Source organism: Vicia villosa, linkage group LG3 (assembly GCF_029867415.1).
Source record: "Vicia villosa cultivar HV-30 ecotype Madison, WI linkage group LG3, Vvil1.0, whole genome shotgun sequence".
Taxonomy (NCBI): Eukaryota; Viridiplantae; Streptophyta; class Magnoliopsida; order Fabales; family Fabaceae; genus Vicia; species Vicia villosa.
In genome coordinates, this window is record NC_081182.1 from 198153399 (window position 1) to 198175074 (window position 21676).

At 37.8% G+C, this 21676-nt stretch overlaps 2 protein-coding genes across 2 annotated transcripts in view; one reads left to right on the forward strand and one right to left on the reverse strand.

Annotated features, from left to right (window-relative positions):
• Nucleotides 1–21676, forward strand: part of LOC131593236 (putative disease resistance RPP13-like protein 1) — a 76022-nt gene that overhangs the window by 10713 nt on the left and 43633 nt on the right. The window lies entirely within an intron of this gene.
• Nucleotides 10562–10960, reverse strand: LOC131659688 (uncharacterized). Its single transcript, XM_058928843.1, has one exon. It carries the CDS (start codon nt 10958–10960, stop codon nt 10562–10564), a length of 399 nt encoding a protein of 132 aa, XP_058784826.1.

Here is a 21676-nt window from a genome sequence, read left to right on the forward strand (position 1 = left end):
TTTTATGTAGGGCAGTATAGTCCAAAGTTTTTTTCTACAAATCTTAATGATCGATGTTCGAAAATTTTCGTGTTTCTGTATAGATATCCTTCACCATCAATCAAGACACATTATCCTGCATTTTGACACATTAAGTAAGATTATGTTTGAGAGTTTGGAGGAGAAGGAAGGAGAGGATTTTGAAAAAATAGAAGAATTAGTGAAAAGAATTGAATGATTTTGGTAGAGAGGATTTTAGAGAGTTTGCTTTTATTCATAACACCAAAAACCCCTAATAGAAAACTCAAAATTTGTATTGTATTAGGGCTTTTGAGGGTTTTAGATGACTTACATAAATTTTCAAAATATCTTTTATGTTGTTATAATATTCATAAAATAAAAAATATAGTAATGATATAAAATCTTTTATCATTTTATACAAAATCATTTTTTCAAAAAATACTAAATATTTTCCTATATATTTTTAAAAATTCGTTTTAGGAAGTCTTTCCATCCTCTCCAAACTCTCAAACATAGTTTTAAGGAACATCTCTCCATTCAAAGATCAGAATAGAGGCACTATAACACCATCTTTTTATTGATTATTTGTTAGATACTTGGATAGGTTGCTCAAATTCAACTGCTCTATTAAATTGTAACCTATAAAACATAAATTTGATTAATACAATGGCACTGCAGCTGCTCTGCAGTCGGAGACATAGGCATAATTGGCCGAACTTCGTTATCAAACATGCATTCTCTTTATGTATTTTTGTCGTATTGTTTAGTTTTGAATTGAAATTGTTGTTCTAACAATTTAAAATACATTACATTGAATTGTGAACCCCTTTCTTGACATGCAAACATATATCACAACAAAATGATTATCAAATTGTTCAAAATCTTGGAGATGAGGAAGATTGAAAATCAGAAGAGAGAGAATAGAGCAAAAAACCTCCCAATTATAGTTAATTTATAAATAAGACTTTTTGACCTAATCTTATTAAAATTTGAGGCCGTTAGTTTTGAATTATGTCATTTGAAAGTGTGAATAATTTTTTTTTTTTATATAGGGACAAGAAAGATAAAGACTTATACGATAATTTCACATTATTATTACTAATAAGATAAAGACTTTGAAAACTTTTAACAAACACCTTAGGATCACTGTATCAACACAATCTCGTGACTCAAATTAAAGCTTCTCTTTTGCAAACCATGTGAGAGGAATTGAATCTGATATTGAACACAAAAATGAAATAGACAATCAAATGGTGTTTTACTCGCATACATATCCACTATCGAGGTCATTGAATAGCAGCGTAACACATAAAACAGAAGAAAGATCCATATTGAATTGCTATGCTGCTTTGAATCTCAGATTTCTCTTTATGATTCGAAATTGGATTTACAATCAATCAAAGTTTTTCGTTCTCTCGCTGAATAGCTCCAGCCTATTTGGAAGTCTTTGCGAGGCAACTGAGGCTTAGGGTAAAATTAAAAATTAAAAATTTATAAGATATTAAATTTTAATTATTAAATTTTATTTTAAACAAATAAACTATGTTTTTATTTGTCCAATAAACAAATAAAATTATTGATCGTGACGTTTATCAATAAGTGGTTTTCTATTCTAGGATATAAATCAAATAGCAAAAACAATTAAAATTGACGCAAAACACTGTAAAAACCATACAACAATAAGCAATGTAATTGTTTATGGTATACATACATATCAGGTTTTAATAACAGACATAATACTAAAAGTACTTATAGGGGGTGTACGCGGGTTGGGTTGGACTGGGTTTGGCCTAACCCGTTACCCAACCCGTTCAAACTTAATGGGTTGGGTTCGCTATCCACCCTGCAATTTCATTAGCAAAACCAACCCAAACCGACTCGTGCATTTATGGGTTGGATTGGGTTCGTGGGTTGTGTTTTAAATGAAATAATAATAAATTTGTTTCAATTTAAAAATATTATAACACAATTCGATACATTTATACTTATTTCTAACACACAAAATGGATGAAGCACATCATATAATATCTAATAATGTTTATCAACATGACATAACACTATATAATAGTATAAAATTTCACAAGATACATTATTTTTATAAAATACGTAAGTTGGAAATGATACAAAAGAAAATAAGAAACAAAATTTAGTCTTAGAATTACATAAACTCATTTATTTAGTAATATTATTGGTGGAGAATAAAACTTTTTTAGAAAAATTATGGTTAGGACTGAGATAATAATTTATATTTTTATTTAAAATAATAACAAAAAATAAAAATTACTAATGTGACATCAATGGGTTGGGTCAACGGGTTCACGGGTTGCAAAACTCAAACCCGATACCCGAACCAAAACTATATGGGTTGTTGTGGATTGGGTTGGGTATACCCGTAAATGAACGGGTTCGGGTAATTTATGGGTTGGTTCGGTTTGGGTTAACGGGTTGGTGGGTCTACCCAAACCCATGAACACCCCTAAGTCATAGCAGAGATATTCATCAAGCTTTGTAATTAAAGAAAAATTAGAGGCCCTAGACAACCACCGCCTTTGTTACCTTGCCTTATGATCGGGCCTGTTGTGAACTTGCATTTTCTTCAACCTAACCCGCGGGTTTAATCTAGATACCTAAACGGTGGTCTATACAAGCCACAAATGTATATAAAACGTGGCCCAAACAAAAAAATTGTGATTTATACTTTAGGTCACGCCTACATATTCCACAGTTACGTTTCCGTGACCAAAGCGTTAAACCACGGTTATTTTGCATATAATTGCAGTTTTATGGCCGTGGCAGATGACCTTCTTTTTTGTAGTGTCACTACAAGAAAATCGTGTTGAAATTCTGATAAATATATTGTGATATTCACTAAATTGTAAAAATCTATATTTATTAAAATCATTAATATCTACAATATTAATACATCCACATGTAGCGTCGGTCACAATAAATCAATGTAGAGTTGGAAAATAAAACAAATATGCATTCTTTTTTATTAAGTAAAAATCATGATTATATAGAAATAGCACGTAATCGGACAACAAACTACAACGCTATTTCTTTTTGGGTGACAAAATCAATCATCTTAAATACTACATTCATTATACTAGGTGATACAAAATTGCAATGTATGAATCTTTGCATTCTCTGTAAAAGATCTACCGCTTCTGGTGCTAGAAAATCAAAAGTGTCAAAGACAAATAGTGTAAAAGCATTTTGATTGTCAGAATATTCGTTCTCATACTTGGCCACTTTACTTGAAGCGACTTAGAAAATTGTCTGTCCCACAATAAAACCTCCATTTCTCAGTCCCACCCATGGGGAAATCCCCGTCAAATCTACACATGCATATTTTCCTCTCATCCATCCATACACTAGAACATATGTTGTTCTAAGAGTCAATCTCCCCTCTTGTGGGTCAATCAAGAAATTCACAGACGCCTCTTTCTTTACAGATACCTCTGCACGCCTAAATATATCAAACATGACATCCCTAACAAAGTCATGTTGGTATTTGAATCTTGGAAGCTCTTTGCAATGAATAACATGTTTCCCAAACATATCCAAGCACACCTTGAGGCAAACAGGGCAAACCTCATCAACAGAAAATAAAGGAATCATAAGCCGGTATTTAAGGATGATACGGTACTCTCCGGAGACATGTGTTGGCCTAGATTGTCAATAGGGATAACAAGGAGAAAATCTTGAGCATGTGATGCTTGCAAACAACCAAAAACAACTTTTTGTCTTATGGTCATGTCAAACTTACTTCAATGTCTTTAACACTTTTACTAAAAAATGACATTCTCTAAAACATATTGTGCTTTAGTATGGACAATGCCCTTTCTAGTAAAACCGTTGAGGTCAAAATCTGGAGTCACAACACTAAGACCATCCAAAGCTTTGTCGAATCAAGGTCCATATTGTATACCCCACTATCTCTCAATATATGATCCTACAACACTCTAGACTGAGCCCTAGAAGCCACAAACGCATATGAGATCGCCTCAACTGTTGAGTACAAACTTAATCCCTCAACTTATTTAAAAAATTATTGTCTTAGATGAAATTGCTATAATATTCTTCGACCACACCCAACCACAAATTCAACATATTTATATTTATTCATTCGATATATCAGACATTCAATAAACGTTAAAATTAAATTTAATAAAACAATAACACGGTCCTTGAGAATTGTCTTCTTATTCTTAAGTGTTTTTATCCAATTTCTATGACATTAGATCAACACCCTTATGCAAAAGGGGTTGAGACTTCAATGTATTTGAAATTATTATAACAATAACTCCGGTTCAAAAAAACAAATACAAGAGCAATAACTCCGAATCATGAAATTTACCGAATATAGACTATAATGTTCTTATATTAATTAAACTTGTGGTTTATATTACAATTGATTAGAGGCAACACAACTTGAACGACATGTGTTGAGAATCAAATGTGAGGAAGAAGTCCCAAATTGATTAGAAAAGGGTGAGAGAACCCACACACCTATCACTTTAAGGTTTTGGATGAATATGTGGTATGTTTCTCACAAAGGTGTATCCCAAGGGTAAAATGCTCTCTTGTGTTGACCCCTGGATTTCCTCTAACAGTGGTATCATGAGCCTTTGGTTTCGAGTGAAGGGATCAACTTTCTTGTATAAAAAGTACTTCTCGCAGGTGGTGGATATGAGGTGTTCCATTAAAGAGTGTTAACAATTGTACAAGTGTATGTGGAAGAGAGAGCTTCCACTTGAGGGGGAGTATTGAGAATCAAGTGAGGAAGAAGTTCCACATTGATTAGAAAAGGGTGAGAGAACCCACACACCTATCACCTTAAGATTTTGGGTGAATATGTGATGTGTTTCTCACAAAGGTGTGTCTCAAGTTAAAAATACTCCCTCGTTAATCCCCGATTGTTGACTCAAACAACACGCCCACTTATGAGTAAAGTATGCGTCATACCCAACATAAAAAAAAAATGGTGTCATAGCGTCTTCTATAGAATTTTGAAGAGTATTACTATGCAACTAAACTCTTGATCCTTGCCAACAAGCCTAGCATAAAAATAAATGGAGATAATGTTTGGTGTTCATTTGTAAATAGAATAAAAGTAAGAATGGATACGATTATAGACCTTATGTGTGTGTAAGATTGAGAAGCAAGTAAAACTACTAGAACTTCCTATTCATGTTACATGGTAAATGCCTTACAGATTGTTTGAGAGTTGACTTTTGAAGGGTTTTGGAGGGAAAGATTTCAGAGGATTGCATCAATATCTTGAAATGTGTTTGATATTTTTAAAAAGTTAAAAAAAAAACAATATGATTTTATATGTTAATAGAGTATGTTGATTTTTAAACTTTTTAAAAATATCAAACACATTTTGAGATATAGATGCAACCCTTCAAAAAAAACTCTTCTAAAACCTTCCAAAAATTAACTCTCAAACAACTCCTAAATGAATAACAAAGAGAAAACACATGATTTCTGATACTGTTCTAAACATGTATTGTTTTCTGACTCGTGATTTTGGCTCTAAAAGTATTAGTTACATAAATAATAATAAAAGATAAGAACTAACAAGACTCTCAATGTACCTTTAAATTTATTCGATATTCATAGGCCAAAATCAAAACATATATTCGGAAAACGTGAAACTCACTACAAGAAAATCTATTATTAGCTTCGAAAAAAATCACATATAATCTTTATCAAACAGAGAGATAGAGATTAGTTCGAGATTAACTACTATATATGCAGCAACATAGACTGAGTGGCTAATTGCCTAGCAAAACTAAAACTAATCAACATTTAAATTGTAGCAAAAGTATTTCAAGAGTTTATGTTTTTTAACTAAATAGTTAGAATATCGCTACAACGGTATCATAGTAAATCTCTTGTTAAAGTTTTGAAGTAATTAGATAAAATATTTTATTTAAATTTTTATAATTAATTAAATAAAATATTTGAAAACTAATTAGACTCAACTAAAAAAATAGCATAGAAAACAAAATTTGAAATTATTGTAATAGTATATGATTAAGCATTAATTTAAATAAACAAAAAAATTGAAGTTACTGTAAGCAGTAGATAATTAAACATTAATTTAAATAAACAAAATTATAATATCATTAACAAAATCATATTTATTCATGAATGTGTCACTTAAAAAAGAGTTTTGGAATGTGAAAAAGAAGATAACTTTACATGGGTTTTGGGAATATGCAAGTCTTTGTTGGTTAATCAAAAGGTTATGTCAAGTGTCACTGTTACCGACCGAAACAATGCTTTGATGAATGCGGTCGATACCGTCTTCCCGACATCGACCGCATTACTTTGTCGGTATCACATAACGTGCAACGTGAAAAGTAAGTTCAAACCCGCGGTTGGCACGAAAGATAGGCCGGATGAAAACGGTAAAGTCATCAAAGTCGGTGTTGTGGTGGATAGGATTATGGCCACATGGAGGGAGATTTTAGATGCACACACCGAAGAGTTCTATACCGAGAAATTGGTACACTTTAGGTCTTTGTGCGTTTTCATTAAGACTTTTTGTCATTATGTCGAATCCACTATCCTTGACAAAGTAAAGGAAAAAGTTGTTTGTGCTTGGATGGATCGAGTAAGACATCTTGGTTGCACCACGACTAACCGAGTTGAATCCGCACATGCGGTGTTGAAGAGATGGTTAGGTGATAGCAAGGGAGATTTATGTCGGGGATGGGACACCGTGAACCAAATGCTCCAAAATCAACACAATGAAATTCAAACATTGTTCGGTCGGAGCAAGATGGTTATGGAACACCGATTTAAGGGCAAAAATCTATTCTCGCAATTGATTTACAACATATCCCGTTCGGGTTTGAATTTTATGTTTCATGAAGCGAAGCGGGCGGAGACAATGGGTCCGGATAGTTATAAATGTGGGTGCACCATTAGAAAGACATACGACCTTCCATGTGCTTGTATACTTTCTAAAAAAATGAATTTGAATTCACCGATACGCATGGACGAGGTAATCGACCATTGGAAGAAGCTCCGTTTTGATGATTTTGAACCGCCGAAAGAAAATGATTCCAAAATCACCATCTCCGACGAGGTGGAAGTGATAATGGATAAGTTTGCTAAAGCGAATGACACAATGAAAATGCACATAAAAGAACAATTACGAAAAATTGCATTTTCGGAGACCACCGATTTGAAACTGCCATCTCAACCGGTTAAAACGAAAGGTGCTCCAAAAAAGTCGAAAAATACACAAGAAAACACATCAAAAAAAGATCTCCTTCCTACTTTGAACAGGTTGATGCATTTTTCCCGGATTCACCGACACCAAAGTCCAAGTGTAGTGGTAACAAAGGAGCCCGTATTTCGAAGCCGCCTCGCACACCGCCGATCAAAAAATCACCCATGGTCTAAATTGATGAGATGTCATTTTTTATGCACAAATATATCGATAACATAGTTGATGTTGGAGGCGACGTCAATTGTGGATATCGGGTCGTTGCGGGTTTGCTCAGAAAAGTGGAAGAAAATCACACTTTAATTCGACGGGAACTTCTTTCGGGGTTGACTTCGCATCGGGACATCTATGCCAACTCTATGAAAATCAAGAAAAATTTGAGAAACTTCATGATTCACTTGTTCCATCACTTAGCGATATCGCCCCGGTTTCGAAGTGGATGTCATTCCCCGATATGGGCCATCTAATAACAAGTGCATATGATCGGGTGTGTGTCAATTTGACGAGATTGGGACTGTGAGACATTCTTTCCACTTCATATTCGACCGCCAATGGACGCGTTGAGACGCATCATATGTATCGAGTATCTAATATCACGCCACTTCGTGCAAGTTTTTTTGAAATCGGGGTGTCCTATACCGGCTACTTCTTGTCAATGGACGACATATCATTCAAATGAGGCGGAGACTTGGCCGAATCCTTTCGTTTCAAGAATGGCAGAGTTTGAAGAAATGATGGGCCAAGAGCGTGAGCAAAATAGAGAGCGGTCGAAGAACATACCGATTTTAGATTTAGGCGCCACTGATTGGTTCGACGAATTTTAGTTTTTACTGGGTCGTTTTTTGTTTGTAATGACCGGTGCGTGTCTTTTTTTGTATGTATTGTCGTTTACCATATAAAATCTGACCGATTCAATACATATATAATATAAGTATGTTTTATGTTGTCATTGCCTATTTTATGCCTATTTTGTATGCTTTTGGTATTGTTAACCCAAAACAGAATGCAATGCACAAAATGAAAAATTCACCTCTGTTTCTGCATAATTCGGAAATGAACTTCCGAACTATACATGTTTTCAGACCAATTTCGGAAGTTCATTTCCGAATCTTCCACTGAATGCAGGATAAGGTTTGTTGGGCCATTATTACTCTAATAAGTCTATAAATACAACACACTCTTCTTCATCCTCTTCACACCACAAAACACAAATGACACAAACCTACCCCCACCAAGCATTCGTCTACTTCACGAGTGGCTACCCGATGTCGTTCCAATTCCGCTTCTCGCATGACACGCTGTTTGCGTACTTGATAACATCGCTCAACACGCTATTGCAATATCCGGAAAATCGGAAGGTTGTCAAGCTGGAGTATCGCTCACCATTGCTTAACGACGACGGAGACGTTGAGTGACACTATTCGAGGTCAAGAACGACGAAGATTTAGCGGTTTTGTGGGCAACTTTCGACCGATTTTCTTCGAAGGGTCCGATCGAGTTGGATGCGAAACTTCAAAGATCGGGGGCCGACGTTATCAAAATGTTGACTCATCCTCACCTACCTGTGTTTAACAATATGTAACTTTAATCTTATGTAATGTGATTGATGTGATCTTCGTCCGTTAAATAAATCGAATCGTTGTTGTTTGTTATTTTTCTTCTGTCCAGACCTTATTTCAGAAGTACATTTCCGAATTCTTCCATGGGGGTGAATTCGGAGATGCACTTCCGAATTCACCCATTTTCTGTAAAAAAACATTATTTCGGATGAACATTTCTGAAATCAGTTTTTTCCATAAGAAAAACACGTTTTCAGAAATACATTTCTGAATTCACCTTTTTTCTCATAAAATAAGTGACTTCGGAAATGTATTTCTGAAATAGGGGGTATTTTGGAGATTTCACCATAGGTGACCAAGAAAGTAAGGAGGTGGGTAAAGAAATTTCCTAAAATGAATCACCTGTAGATATAAATCACCTATAGATATACGAGATGTTTGTTCAATCATTCGGTTGACAAACAAACAACTTATAATTAGGGAGGCCTCATATGAGAATCATCGGTCAATGATAAAAATCAAAGAAGAACACTAATTAAAAAGAAATTTAGAAAAAAAATAAGAAATATGTAAAAGCCAAGTGTAATGTGGAAATTGTGGATTATTGTGTTAGTGATTGTTGATGAAGAATGAGGGTGGACAATCTCTTATTTATAGACTGAAATTAGGTCAAGATCAATCCTAAATAAGGAAATGATACGACCCAGAGGTCCATAGATCTTTCTTGATGACCAAGATTAAGAACCTGGACATACTTGTGATCAGGTGCAAAAAAGATTAAAAAAAAATAGTCAAAAATGACACAAGTGCACCAAGCGGGATACGTACCGTGACCTTCTATTTGCAAGTCTTTCCTTCTTACCAAATGTGCTATGTTATTTATTTGAAATAAAAAGCCAATTAAAAATGTATGAAGCACAGGCGAGCATTTTTCTATTTATTAAAATGTAATATTTTAAGAGTAAACTATTATATTTTAAAATAGACTTTAAATTGAATATTTATAAAATTCAGAATGTCAATGTAAATGAACCCAAGATTTTTATAAAACCCAATTTTTGAAAAGTGTGGGTAATTTTTGGGGTACAACAGATATAGTGAGGATGGTTGGACAATAGTTCGTCGTGACTTGGACATGAAAATAAGAGAAAAGAAGGACTTATATGAGAGATTGTTCGGCTCAAGATTATCCGAAGTGAGAAACGGATTGATGATAGATGATGTTGATTTTCAACCACCGGAGAAATGGTTGTCACTACCAGAGATGGGCTATTTGATAGCGAATCGGTATAACGTCATTCTTGTGCATTTAGGTAACCCGTGCTTGACTTTTTTTTCCCATGACAACAAAATTTTCTCCAAGTGCTCCTACATATTGCACTGGCCTTGTCAACAAGAATCATTGGATTCTGGTAACCTTTATATTTATTTATTTATTTAATTATTTATTTTTATGTTATGTAATCAGGTTAATATGAAAGAAGGCTTCCCACTGCCACCCATCACGTTAGATTGGAAGGATTTTCGTTATCAAGCGGCGACATCTTAGATGTTAGGATTTGCAGGACGTCTTCAACATTGGCTACATCTTTCGCCTATGTTACCATCAAATGTTAATTTAGAGTAGGTGACGTTTATTACATGTAATATTTTAACTAAGAACATCTTGGAAGAAGTTTTTATTTTACTTTTTTTTTAGTAGATAGAACTTAGAATATTAAAACATAGAACATAAAACATAAAACATAAAACATTAACAGTAAAACATAGAAAATAGAACATTAACATTGAAACATAGGACATACAACTGAGGATGCGACACACAGTAATACCACTGTAAATATTCATCAACTATCTCATAGGGGTATGCCACTGGTGCGGTGTCTCTGACCACATTGGCCACGCTGTGGTCATAGCCAATCCACTCCACAGCAATGTCATCATTGCTCAACGTATCAGCAGGAGGTGGAGGAGGAATATATTGATGAAGACAAAACTGACGAAGACACCTGTCAGGTAAGTATGGCACATGTACGTCACCCCAGACAAGAAAACCTCTGTACAAAGATAACTCGTCAAAAGGAAGGTGACGTTTGTGATCCTCGAATGTGCGCCATATAACGTCTGTAGGTGTCAACTGGTCCACCTTCATGGCTCCTTGCCTGTAGGACCATCTCATCGCCCGAGGAAGCCCAATATTTTCATATGGACGCCAGTTAAGAAATTAGATACCCAATACCTTAGGGACATGGCCCAGTTAGCGGATAGAGTTCGACAGGTCGAACGCTTGAAAGCAGAAAAGGCTAGGGCTAACAAAAGTCATAAGAAGGAAAGGATAGCGTACGTCGAAGTCGAAGACGCTGATGATGAGTCTTGCGATGACTCATATAGCCTGGAGGAAGTCGAAATAGACTTAGCAGAATTAAAAGAGGCACCACCTTATGCCTGCAAACTATTAAATCCTGCAAATGGAAAGAACCCTGTAGAAAATGATAAGAATGATAGGTTTCCTAAGAAAACTTATACATTTGATATTACTAAGTGTGATGAAATATTTGATCTATTAGTAAAAGATGGCCAAATGATACTACCTCCTAATTCCAAAATTCCTCCGTTGGAACAACGGAAGAAAAGAGGTTTCTGTAAATATCATGGGTTTTTAGGCCATAAAACTTCACAATGTTTTCTTTTCAGGGATCTAATTCAAAATGCTATCAATGATGGAAGGTTGAAATTTGCTGACAAGACCAAGAGTCACATGAGGGTCGATACCAATCCCCTAAACATTGCTGATGCTAGCCTCTGTGAGGTAGAAGATATCAACATGGTGGAGGTATCGGAGATCGAAGTGGCGGAAACTAAGGCAATGCTCAACGGAAAGCAGGCTACTGAAAGCCTGAATGATGAAATAATCTTCAATACTGAGATTGAAGAAGCTTCCCAAATAGAGATGACTGAAGCACCAAAAGAAGAGAGCAATGAGGCCACTGAAGACCTCAGGATGAAACTCCAGAAAATCCAAATCTCTGAAGTTGCTCCAGCGGTGGTCAACATGGTTAGCGCCAGACACCCAACATCTGAGTTTGGCGAACTAGAGACACGGCTGACAAGGCAGAATGGGGGTATTAAAGTTCCTCTAAGAGCTGAAAGCCTCAAAGACTACCTATGGAATTGCCATGAGAGAAATGGCGGAAAACAATGGATGTGCCCAAGGTGTTCGATCATGCTGAATCGAAGAATCGAAACCAATTTCGAAAGGGCTCGACGTGAAAGATGGGAACACCCAGGGAGAGAACCAAATCCTTTACTACAAGTGTACCCAAGGATGGATGAAAGCTTATTAGGATTTTTGATCAGATGCCACAAGGGGAACTCTGAAGTTGCACTCTGCCCCAGATGTGGGGCAGCCTATGATGAGATGCTAGCACGATCATTTGAACGTGTGCACTGCTCCATGAATCAAGAAACTCAGGGGCTACGTCCTGACCTGTATGGTTTCGATGTATGGACCCCAACGAAGAGACCAGATAGTCCACACCCTAGAGTTCGAAGGGTAACGTTCAAAATCCCTGCAGATCCACCTAGGGATAGATGGGTACAAGCTGATGCAAGAACCAACAAATGGCGTAGTTGGGACCAAGGAGGAAGAACCGCAATGGCATATAGGAGACAATTTCAAAGGCCAAATCGAGAGACATATCGATTGGAGAACTATAAGGGAAAAAACCCTATGTCTCGGTCCCAATGGAGGAGGCACCAGAGGATGAAAAAGGCCCAGAAGGAATATAGACCAAGAGAAACTGGAGAAACTAGCAGCAACCAAGTCCCATACCAGGGAGCAAAGTCAAACAAACCTCCGGTGGAACGTGCATTGTTCGAAGCTGAAAAGCTCTTGGATGAAGAAGATAAGATGCGGTCAAATTCCTGGAACGAAGAGGACAGAATGACAAATGATTTTGATTCTGATGGAGTCTCGTCTATAAATTTAAATTGCAATGTTGTGTCCGTACTCCCTCACGAGTTTAACCAAGAAACTGAGGTAGAAGACTGTGAGGAGGCTGATATCGAAGAAATGGCAAAACACAGACCTGTGTGTTACTATGTGCTAAATAATGGTGCAGTCGAAGAGCAGAATGCTTTCTTCGAGAGGCCTGATGAGGGTATGAGAAATCATTTGAAACCACTCTACATTAGGGCTAAGATTGAGAATGTTGGCATCAATAAAGTCCTAGTTGATGGGGGAGCAGCAGTAAATTTGATGCCCCAGTATATGATAAAGAGAATTGGCATGTTCGATACGGACATAAGACCACATAACATGGTCCTGTCTAACTATGAAGGTAAGATAGGACAAACACTGGGAGTTGTTCAAGTCAATTTGACAGTAGGCTCAGTTACCAGACCCACTATGTTCATGGTTATACCAGCAAAAGCAAACTATAACCTGTTGCTCGGAAGGGAATGGATTCATGGGGTAGCAGCTGTACCCTCCACAATGCATCAAAGGGTGACAATCTGGAGAGAAGATGGCATAGTAGAGAACATCGAAGGTGATCAGAGTTACTATATGGCTGAAGTTAACCAGGTAAATAAATCCAACTTCGATAGGAATCTGGCAAATATAGGACCTTGTCATACTGCAGAAGAGATGTACACCCCAAATAAGAATGCATTGTATTATCTTACTTTGCACCCAAACGGATTCCAATGGGATAGAGAGATCATGGATGGTCCAACGGATACAGCACCTTTAGAAGATCATGCAGCAATACGGCCAACAGGCTGGGACGATGACATTAATCATGTCTGAGTCTTCATTCTTCGAAAGGATTTCGGCCTATGTGGCCGAGAACAAACAAAAGGCGGCTCTCGAGGCCGAATTAGCAGATGTAAAGGTAGATACCATCCAAATCAAAGAAGAGATAGCAGAATTGGAGGTGCATACAGATTTCAAACACTCCAAAGATACGATCCTAGACGAAGAGATTATGGACGAAGGATCAAACCAAAGATTAGATGCAATATACGACGAAGAACCTTTAGGGTTCGAAAAAGACCCAATGGCTTCTAATATAAAGATGTTAGCCCAAGATCCACTCGAAGAAGTAAACCTCGGAGACAGGGATCAAAAGAGGATAACATATATCAGCGCGAAATTAGAGCCAGAATTAAAAGCAACGGTCATCAAAATGCTGAAAGAAAATAGAGATTGCTTTGCTTGGGATTATGATGAGATGCCTGGTCTAGGAAGGGATCTAGTCGAATTGAAGCTTCCGATAAAAGAAGGGAAGAAACCTGTGAAGCAAACTCCTAGAAGATTCGCGCCAGAGATCCATTCGAAGATTAAAGCAGAGGTCGAAAGGCTTTTACGTTGCAAGTTTATCCAAACTACAAGGTATGTCGAATGGATTGCCAATATAGTGCCTGTAATTAAAAAGAATGGCTCTTTACGAGTATGCATAGACTTTCGTGATCTTAATGCAGCCACTCCTAAAGACGAATATCCCATGCCTGTAGCAGAAATGCTGGTAGACTCAGCCGCAGGTTTTGAGTATCTAAGTATGTTGGATGGATACTCAGGATATAATCAGATCTTTATTGCAGAAGATGATGTATCCAAGACAGCGTTTCGTTGCCCAGGGGCAATAGGCACTTACGAATGGGTTGTAATGCCTTTTGGTTTAAAAAATGCTGGGGCAACTTACCAAAGAGCAATGAACTCTATATTCCATGACTTTATAGAAACATTCATGCAAGTATATATAGACGACATTGTGGTGAAATCTACTTCGGGAATGAGTCATCTCGATCATTTAAACCAATCATTCGAAAGAATGAGGAAACACGGATTGAAGATGAACCCCCTTAAATGTGCTTTCTTTGTACAAGCAGGAGATTTCTTGGGTTTCGTAGTCCATAAAAAGGGAATAGAGATCAACCAGAACAAGACAAAAGCCATCATGGAAACCAAATCTCCATCCACGAAGAAAGAGTTACAATCATTATTGGGAAAGATAAATTTTTTAAGAAGATTTATCTCTAATTTGAGTGGACGCACGCAAGCCTTCTCGCCTTTACTACGGCTTAAGCAAGGAAAGTTCGAATGGCGTGCTGAACATCAAGAAGCTTTCGATCAGATAAAGCAATACTTGACTTGTCCACCAATCTTATCTCCCCCAAATGGGAAGAAACACATGCGCCTGTACATTTCAGCATCAGACAAAACAATAGGCAGCATGCTGGCACAAGAAGATGAAAATGGCATCGAAAGAGCCATTTACTACTTAAGTAGAGTACTCAATGATGCAGAGACTAGATATACTGCTATAGAAAAACTCTGCCTTTGTTTGTATTTCTCTTGTATTAAACTTAAGTATTATATAAAGCCAGTTGATGTTTACGTTTCGTCTCATTGTGATGTTATTAAGCATATGTTATCCAAGCCAATATTACATAGTCGAATTGGCAAGTGGGCTTTAGCCCTAACGGAATATTCGCTAATATTCCAACCTCTCAAGGCAATGAAAGGCCAAATTGTGTCAGACTTCATTGTCGATCACGCAGTGGTCGAGAATCATCAGCATTACGTGGACCTAAAACCTTGGAAGTTGTACTTCGATGGGTCGACACATAGAGAAGGTTCTGGAGTTGGAGTGTTGATAATTTCTCCTGATGGAATTCCAACAAAGCTCAAGTACAAACTCGAAGGACCATTATGCTCCAACAATGAAGCTGAGTACGAAGCGTTAATCGCCGGACTTGAGGCTTTGTTAGAATTGGGGGCAACCAGAGTCGAAATTAAAGGAGACTCCGAATTGGTCATCAAACAATTAACAAAAGAATACAAGTGCATCAAAGAGAATCTAATCATGTACTTTGTCATTGCAAATAGGCTACTCAAGAAATTCGAATACGTAGAATTGAAACATGTATCAAGGGTGAATAACCAAGAAGCGAACGACTTGGCACAGTTGGCTTCAGGATACAAAGTATCGAAAGAAAAATTGGAAGAATTGATCGAAGTAAGAGGAAGAGCAATGTCTACTAAACTTTCTCCGAGCGATCTAGAGAATTCACAATTGGGTTATGCCAACAAAGAAGAGTTCGAAGTCCTAAATATTGACTCTTTGGCAGACACGGATTGGAGGAGCCCAATAATCAACTATTTGAAGAATCCTTCGACGGAGACAGATAGAAAAATCAAATATAGAGCCTTGTCATATTTTCTAATGGGGAACGAATTGTTCAAGAAAACTCCTGAAGGGGTATTGCTGAAATGCTTGGGCGAAGCAGAAGCATACTTGGCTCTATCAAACGTACACAGTGGGGCATGTGGTGCACATCAAGCAGGACATAAGATGAAATGGCTTTTGTTTCGTTATGGGATGTATTGGCCTTCAATGTTGAAAGATTGCATAGAATTTGCCAAGGGGTGCCAAGAATGCCAAGAACACGCAGGTATACAACATGCTCCAGCAAATGAACTCAGTACAATAGTGAAACCTTGGCCTTTCAGAGGATGGGCTTTAGATTTAATTGGAGAAATTCACCCTAAATCATCCAGAGGTCAAAGGTACATTTTGGTAGGAATAGATTATTTCACAAAATGGGTCGAAGCAATACCATTGGCAAATGTGGACCAAGAAGCGGTGATTGAGTTTATTCAAAAATATATTATATATAGGTTCGGAATCCCAGAAAGCATAACAACTGATCAGGGATCAGTCTTCACTGGACGAAAAATGCAGGACTTTGCCAAGGAAATAGGATTCAAGTTGCTAACATCCACACCTTATTATGCTCAAGCAAATGGACAAGTCGAAGCAGCAAATAAAATTATAATTGGTCTTATTAAGAAGCATGTGGGGAAGAAACCCAAGAATTGGCATAAGACTTTAGATCAAGCACTTTGGGCTTGTCGAACCTCTCCAAAAGAAGCTACAAATACAACTCCTTTCCAGTTGACGTTTGGACATGATGCGGTACTACCAATCGAAATATTTTTGCAGTCAGTAAGAATACAAAGACAAGCAGACATTTCTCCCAACGTTTACTGGGAGTTAATGATGAATGAGTTGGTAGATCTAGACGAAGACAGGCTTCGAGCATTGGAAATGATTAAAAGACAGAAAGAAAGAGTATCCAGAGCATACAATAAAAAGGTGAAAGGTAAAACTTTTGTTAATAATGATTTAGTCTGGAAAGTTATTTTACCTATAGACCGAAAAAATCAGGCGTTTGGTAAATGGTCCCCACATTGGGAAGGACCTTTTCGAATCTTAAAAACATTTTCGAACAATGCTTATGAAATTGAAGAATTAGCAGAAGATCGTAGGATCTTAAGAGTAAATGGGAAGTATTTGAAGAAATATAAGCCAAGCATGTTCGAAGTTAAGATTGCAAAAACGTAGACACTTGAGGTGTCACGAAAAGCCAAAATGGTTAGCCATGTGTCAAAACACATGAGCCATATTGATCAAAATGGCTTTACATGCAGAATAACAGACTTAAAAAAGGAAAAGTCTAAAGAAATTTCAAAATATTTGTCATTCATAACTTGGGTTTTGCATGCATTACAAAAGATCCAAACAGGATCTGAAAGTACAACAAAAAGGAAAGAAAGCATAAAAACCCTAAGACAAAGGAAAAAGGAAAGTTGTTAGTTAATCCTTTGGTTTAAACCCTCCAAGGACAACACGGGTGAAGGTTCGGCTTCGAACATGTCGATGGCTCCGCCCTCACGCATGCGTCTCACTACACCCTTTCTTTGAAAGATGAAAGAAAGAAGTCTTCCGTAAGGGAGGCAAGTCACGTTCCTCTGCCGTTCAGTACCAATAGAGACAGCTTTCACAAGACCTTTGAATATCATCAAAGGAATGTTGATCTTCTTCCCTCGAAGACCACAGAAGATGAACTCCAAATCTTCAACCAAGATGTTGTTTTCGTTGACCCTCCGAGGCTGGAAGTTGCCTACGAGCATCTGATGCCAGATCCTAACAACTCTGGCGCTGAAAGGATCATTTTCCATGACGGACCTCAGCATGAGATGCGTGGTCATGTTAAAGACATCATCATCAAAGCGTTCCCCAGAGTTACTACACTTGATTAAGTGAGCAATGGTGGCAGGAGTAATACTGAAACGTGCATGCCGAATCTCAGAATCTATGGTGGTTCTACCTTCAGGATCTATGCGTACAGTAGCATTCATCCAAAATTCAGCCAACATGTTTGGATAAACAGCACCTTCCAAGACTTCCTCAAAGTAGAAGTCCAACTCCTGATTGGCAAACAAAGTTTCAAAAGTGACAAAGTGGCGAAGGAGTTCATCCTCAGAAAGTCTGAACTCGCTCCGGATAAGGGTTTTGATTTCATTGAGTGAGAGGATTTCGGCCATTATGAAAAAGAGAAGAAGGTTTTGGAGGAAGAAAAATGGTTTCTCTTTTCTGAGTTTAGGAAAGAAGAGAATGAGTGAATGAAGAAAATAAGGGTGATATTGGACCTTTATATAGAAGGGGAATACTAAAGGTTGGTTTAGTTTCTTAATAATTGATTAGACTGCAGTTGGTTTTTTCAAAGAGAGGAGTTATTACATCCGCCGTTTCCCGCCCTTGGAAGTTGAACAGCAATCATGAAACTGATTCACGCACGTCTTGAAATGACGTTTTGAAAAAGTAACGTTACTGTTAGTCATGATTAGGGCTAAAGAAGTAGAAACGTCAAGTCCAAAGGCTAAGAGGTCGCGAAGAGTATTCGGAGTTTACATGTTGCATTAATGAAGAATACTGTGGAGGATCTGAAAATATATTTTGACAAGAGATTGAAAAGATTTGCTAAGAAATAGTGCTGATAAATATTATATTAAGGGAGAAGTTAAGCATATAAATAAGTGCTTTTACAAAACATATGAGGTTTCGATTACAAATGAGAACGCAACAGATAATAAGGTTCGAAGCAGCTAGTTGAAACCCTCAGGGAGGTTATTCTTGATCTTTGAATATTGTGACTCCCAAGAAGTCATACGGAGTTCGATCACCGATCGTTGCTTCTTCAACCTTTCGATCTCAGGAATTAATTTTTGAGCAGCCTCGAAATGTGTGATCCCTGATTGTACTATTTCGACCAACTCCTTTTGATTGGATTGTTGGATGGTTGCCTGGCTGCGTTCAGCTTCCTCGATTTTCTCCTCAAGTGCCTTTATCTCTTGTTTCCAGATCTTGATATTTTTTGCATGATCATCAAAGGCCTTCTGGTCTTCTGATTGCTTAAGTTTGAGGACCTCGCCTCGTTGGGTTGCATCTACTGCAGAATTCCATGAAGAATCACGGGAGGCTATTGCTTCAGATAACTCTCTTTCGATATTTCGTTTTCGAAGGATATCAGCTTGAAGTTGCTCAACCAAGGAGCCTAACAGAACAAGTACATCTGAGACTGTTGTGGAGACTTGAAGTAAATCTACTTTTCTCAAAAGTTGATGTAAACCATGACTCTTAAGAGGATCCCGAATGAGGAGATCCACAAGATTGACATCGAAGAACCGCTCTTTGATTTGTCGAAGCACGCTAGAAGTGTCTTCTTGGTTGCCAGACTCCACAGTCGCAACTGGAATAGCGTCAGGACTTGGAGACGAAGAAGCATCCACATTCATGATAATCTTCAAGAAACTAAGAGGATCAGCATGCTTTAATTGTTCTAGCTCCGAAGGCGTAGGGGCAGGCATTGAAGTGGTCCCAGGATCAGCTTTTGTGTCAAGAGTCGAAGCTTCTTGAAAGTTTTGCTTTTCTAGTTTGGAAGTTTCCTCCGTAGCATCTGATTCAGACACGGTGTCGTCACTGTGATGAGGATGCAGATTCACATTGTCACTACCTGAGAGGGCGTGATCTTCGCCTTCCAAACTTTTGTCTTGATGGGTAGCTGGAGACTCATCAGTAGAATGACTTTCTTCAACGGGTTCATCAGGCAGCATAGTGTTGATGGGCTGAGCATCTTCGACCACGGGTGAAAGAGCGGGAGCTTTGTCTCGAGAAGTATCTGTGTCGAATAAAGCAGAGTTAGTCATAAGAATAAACCTGTAACAAGTTTGTTCAACGAAGCTAAAGATTATTATTACCATAAAGTTTGGGGACATCAACGGTAAGACCAGGATCTTTGAAGCCTGAAGTAGCAGTACCAGCATCATCCTGCAATAACAAGGTAGAAAAGTTAATCCCATTATTTAGATAAAGTCACAAGTTAATATGCGAAAAACCTGAAAGACCTTGGTTTGGATATTATCTGGACTTGAATTGTGACTTTCGACAACAAGTATGTTGCTAGTTGTTTTCAAAGGAGAATCTTCAGAGGACGCTTTATCAGTAGGAGAAGCAGTTTTGGAGGGACTCGCTCCCTTTCCTTTTTTCGAAGGAGTAGCAGATTTTTGTCTTTTCCTAAGTCCTTGTCTAGTGTTAGGAGGAGATTTATCCCCATCATCTGAAGCAGCGGGCGAAGAAACTTTCCGTTTCGGACCAGTTGGGGGCTTCGAACTCTGAAAAGACAGATGATAAGCAAAGGGACTATTGATTACGGATTATATAAGATTAAGAACGCAAAAGGTGCGTACCGTAGGCTTTTTATCAGGATTGAGAGAGCCACTTTCACTGGGTTTGTCGCTTTGGGATGTCCCAGGATTCTTTTGGGCAGGAGTCTCTTTGATCTTCCTCCTGTGAGCAACAGCTGTAGTCGAAACTAAAATTAGTATACCAGCCAAAAAGGAAAAGTCAGTCGAAAAGATTGTCTGAATCCAAACCTTCAGGTATTGGAGTCAAGACACGAACGTGTTTGAGATCTATATGGAGATGTCCTTTGAAAGTATCCAAGGTATGCTTAGTCGGAACCACCCGTTCAGCGCGTTTTTTACTACTATTTTGAAGATCTTTTAAAACGTTGCCACACACAAACCAATCTGGAAAAGGAGGGCTCAAAGCCACACCAAAATCCGCGCTTGGCAGCGGAGGAAATTTTGGAGGATTAAGTTTGAAAGCCACTTCATAACGTAGTTCTGGTCGAACATACGAGGGCAATTTCAACTTATCCAGTTTGGCGGAAAACTTTTCGCGCAAAGTAATTGCAGCCTCACGGACGGTCCGACTAAGATCATCAGGCCTATAGATAGTTTCAAAAAATTTTTGGAAAGCTTGTATTTCTTTAATATGAGTTGTAGTACCTTTACGAAAATGCTCCTGCACATCAGCAAAAGCTGCAGTTAGTTCCTGCGTCAAACTATCAGCATCAAGGATTTGAGAAGTATAATAATCCGTCCACCATTGATGGAAGTCTGGTGTACAGTAAAAGGAAGGTTCGAAAGGAATAGGGGAAAGGTTGGTGACGCCAGCATATCTGTTAACTTTCTTTTCACATTCTTCTTCTGACAAGTATAAGGTGTGGAAGCATATATGACTCCTTTTCTCATATAAGCATTTTGGTTTTATTTGGACCAATCCAAACTGTCGTGAAACCAAATTTGGTTGATAGCACACAAGAGTGCATTGCCCTTTCGATGGTCGAAGACGATAGAGGAACAATCTTGGAGTCAGAAAAGATTCCCAAATTTCCATAAGCTCAGTTTGTTGGTCCTGAGATGTTGGTGGGAATTTCTGAGTAAACCATTCAGGACCCTTGGTTCTATGTACAAACGGAGCCATAGACGGATCAAATTGACGACGTTGGGCAAACATCATCATGTACGCTAAGAAGCATTCTTGAAGTTTCCTAGGCTCTTCTTGTGGAGTCAGGTAAGCCAACCTAGTTCCTTCAATGGTTCGATTCCTGATTTTGTCATCTTCCTCCTTGATTTTCCCTCGAAACGGAAGATGAGCTTCGAACGTAGCATTTA

Coding starts and splice junctions, on each gene's coding strand:
- LOC131659688 (XM_058928843.1), bottom strand. CDS start 10,960: ATGAAGGTGGACCAGTTGACACCTACAGACGTTATATGGCGCACATTC.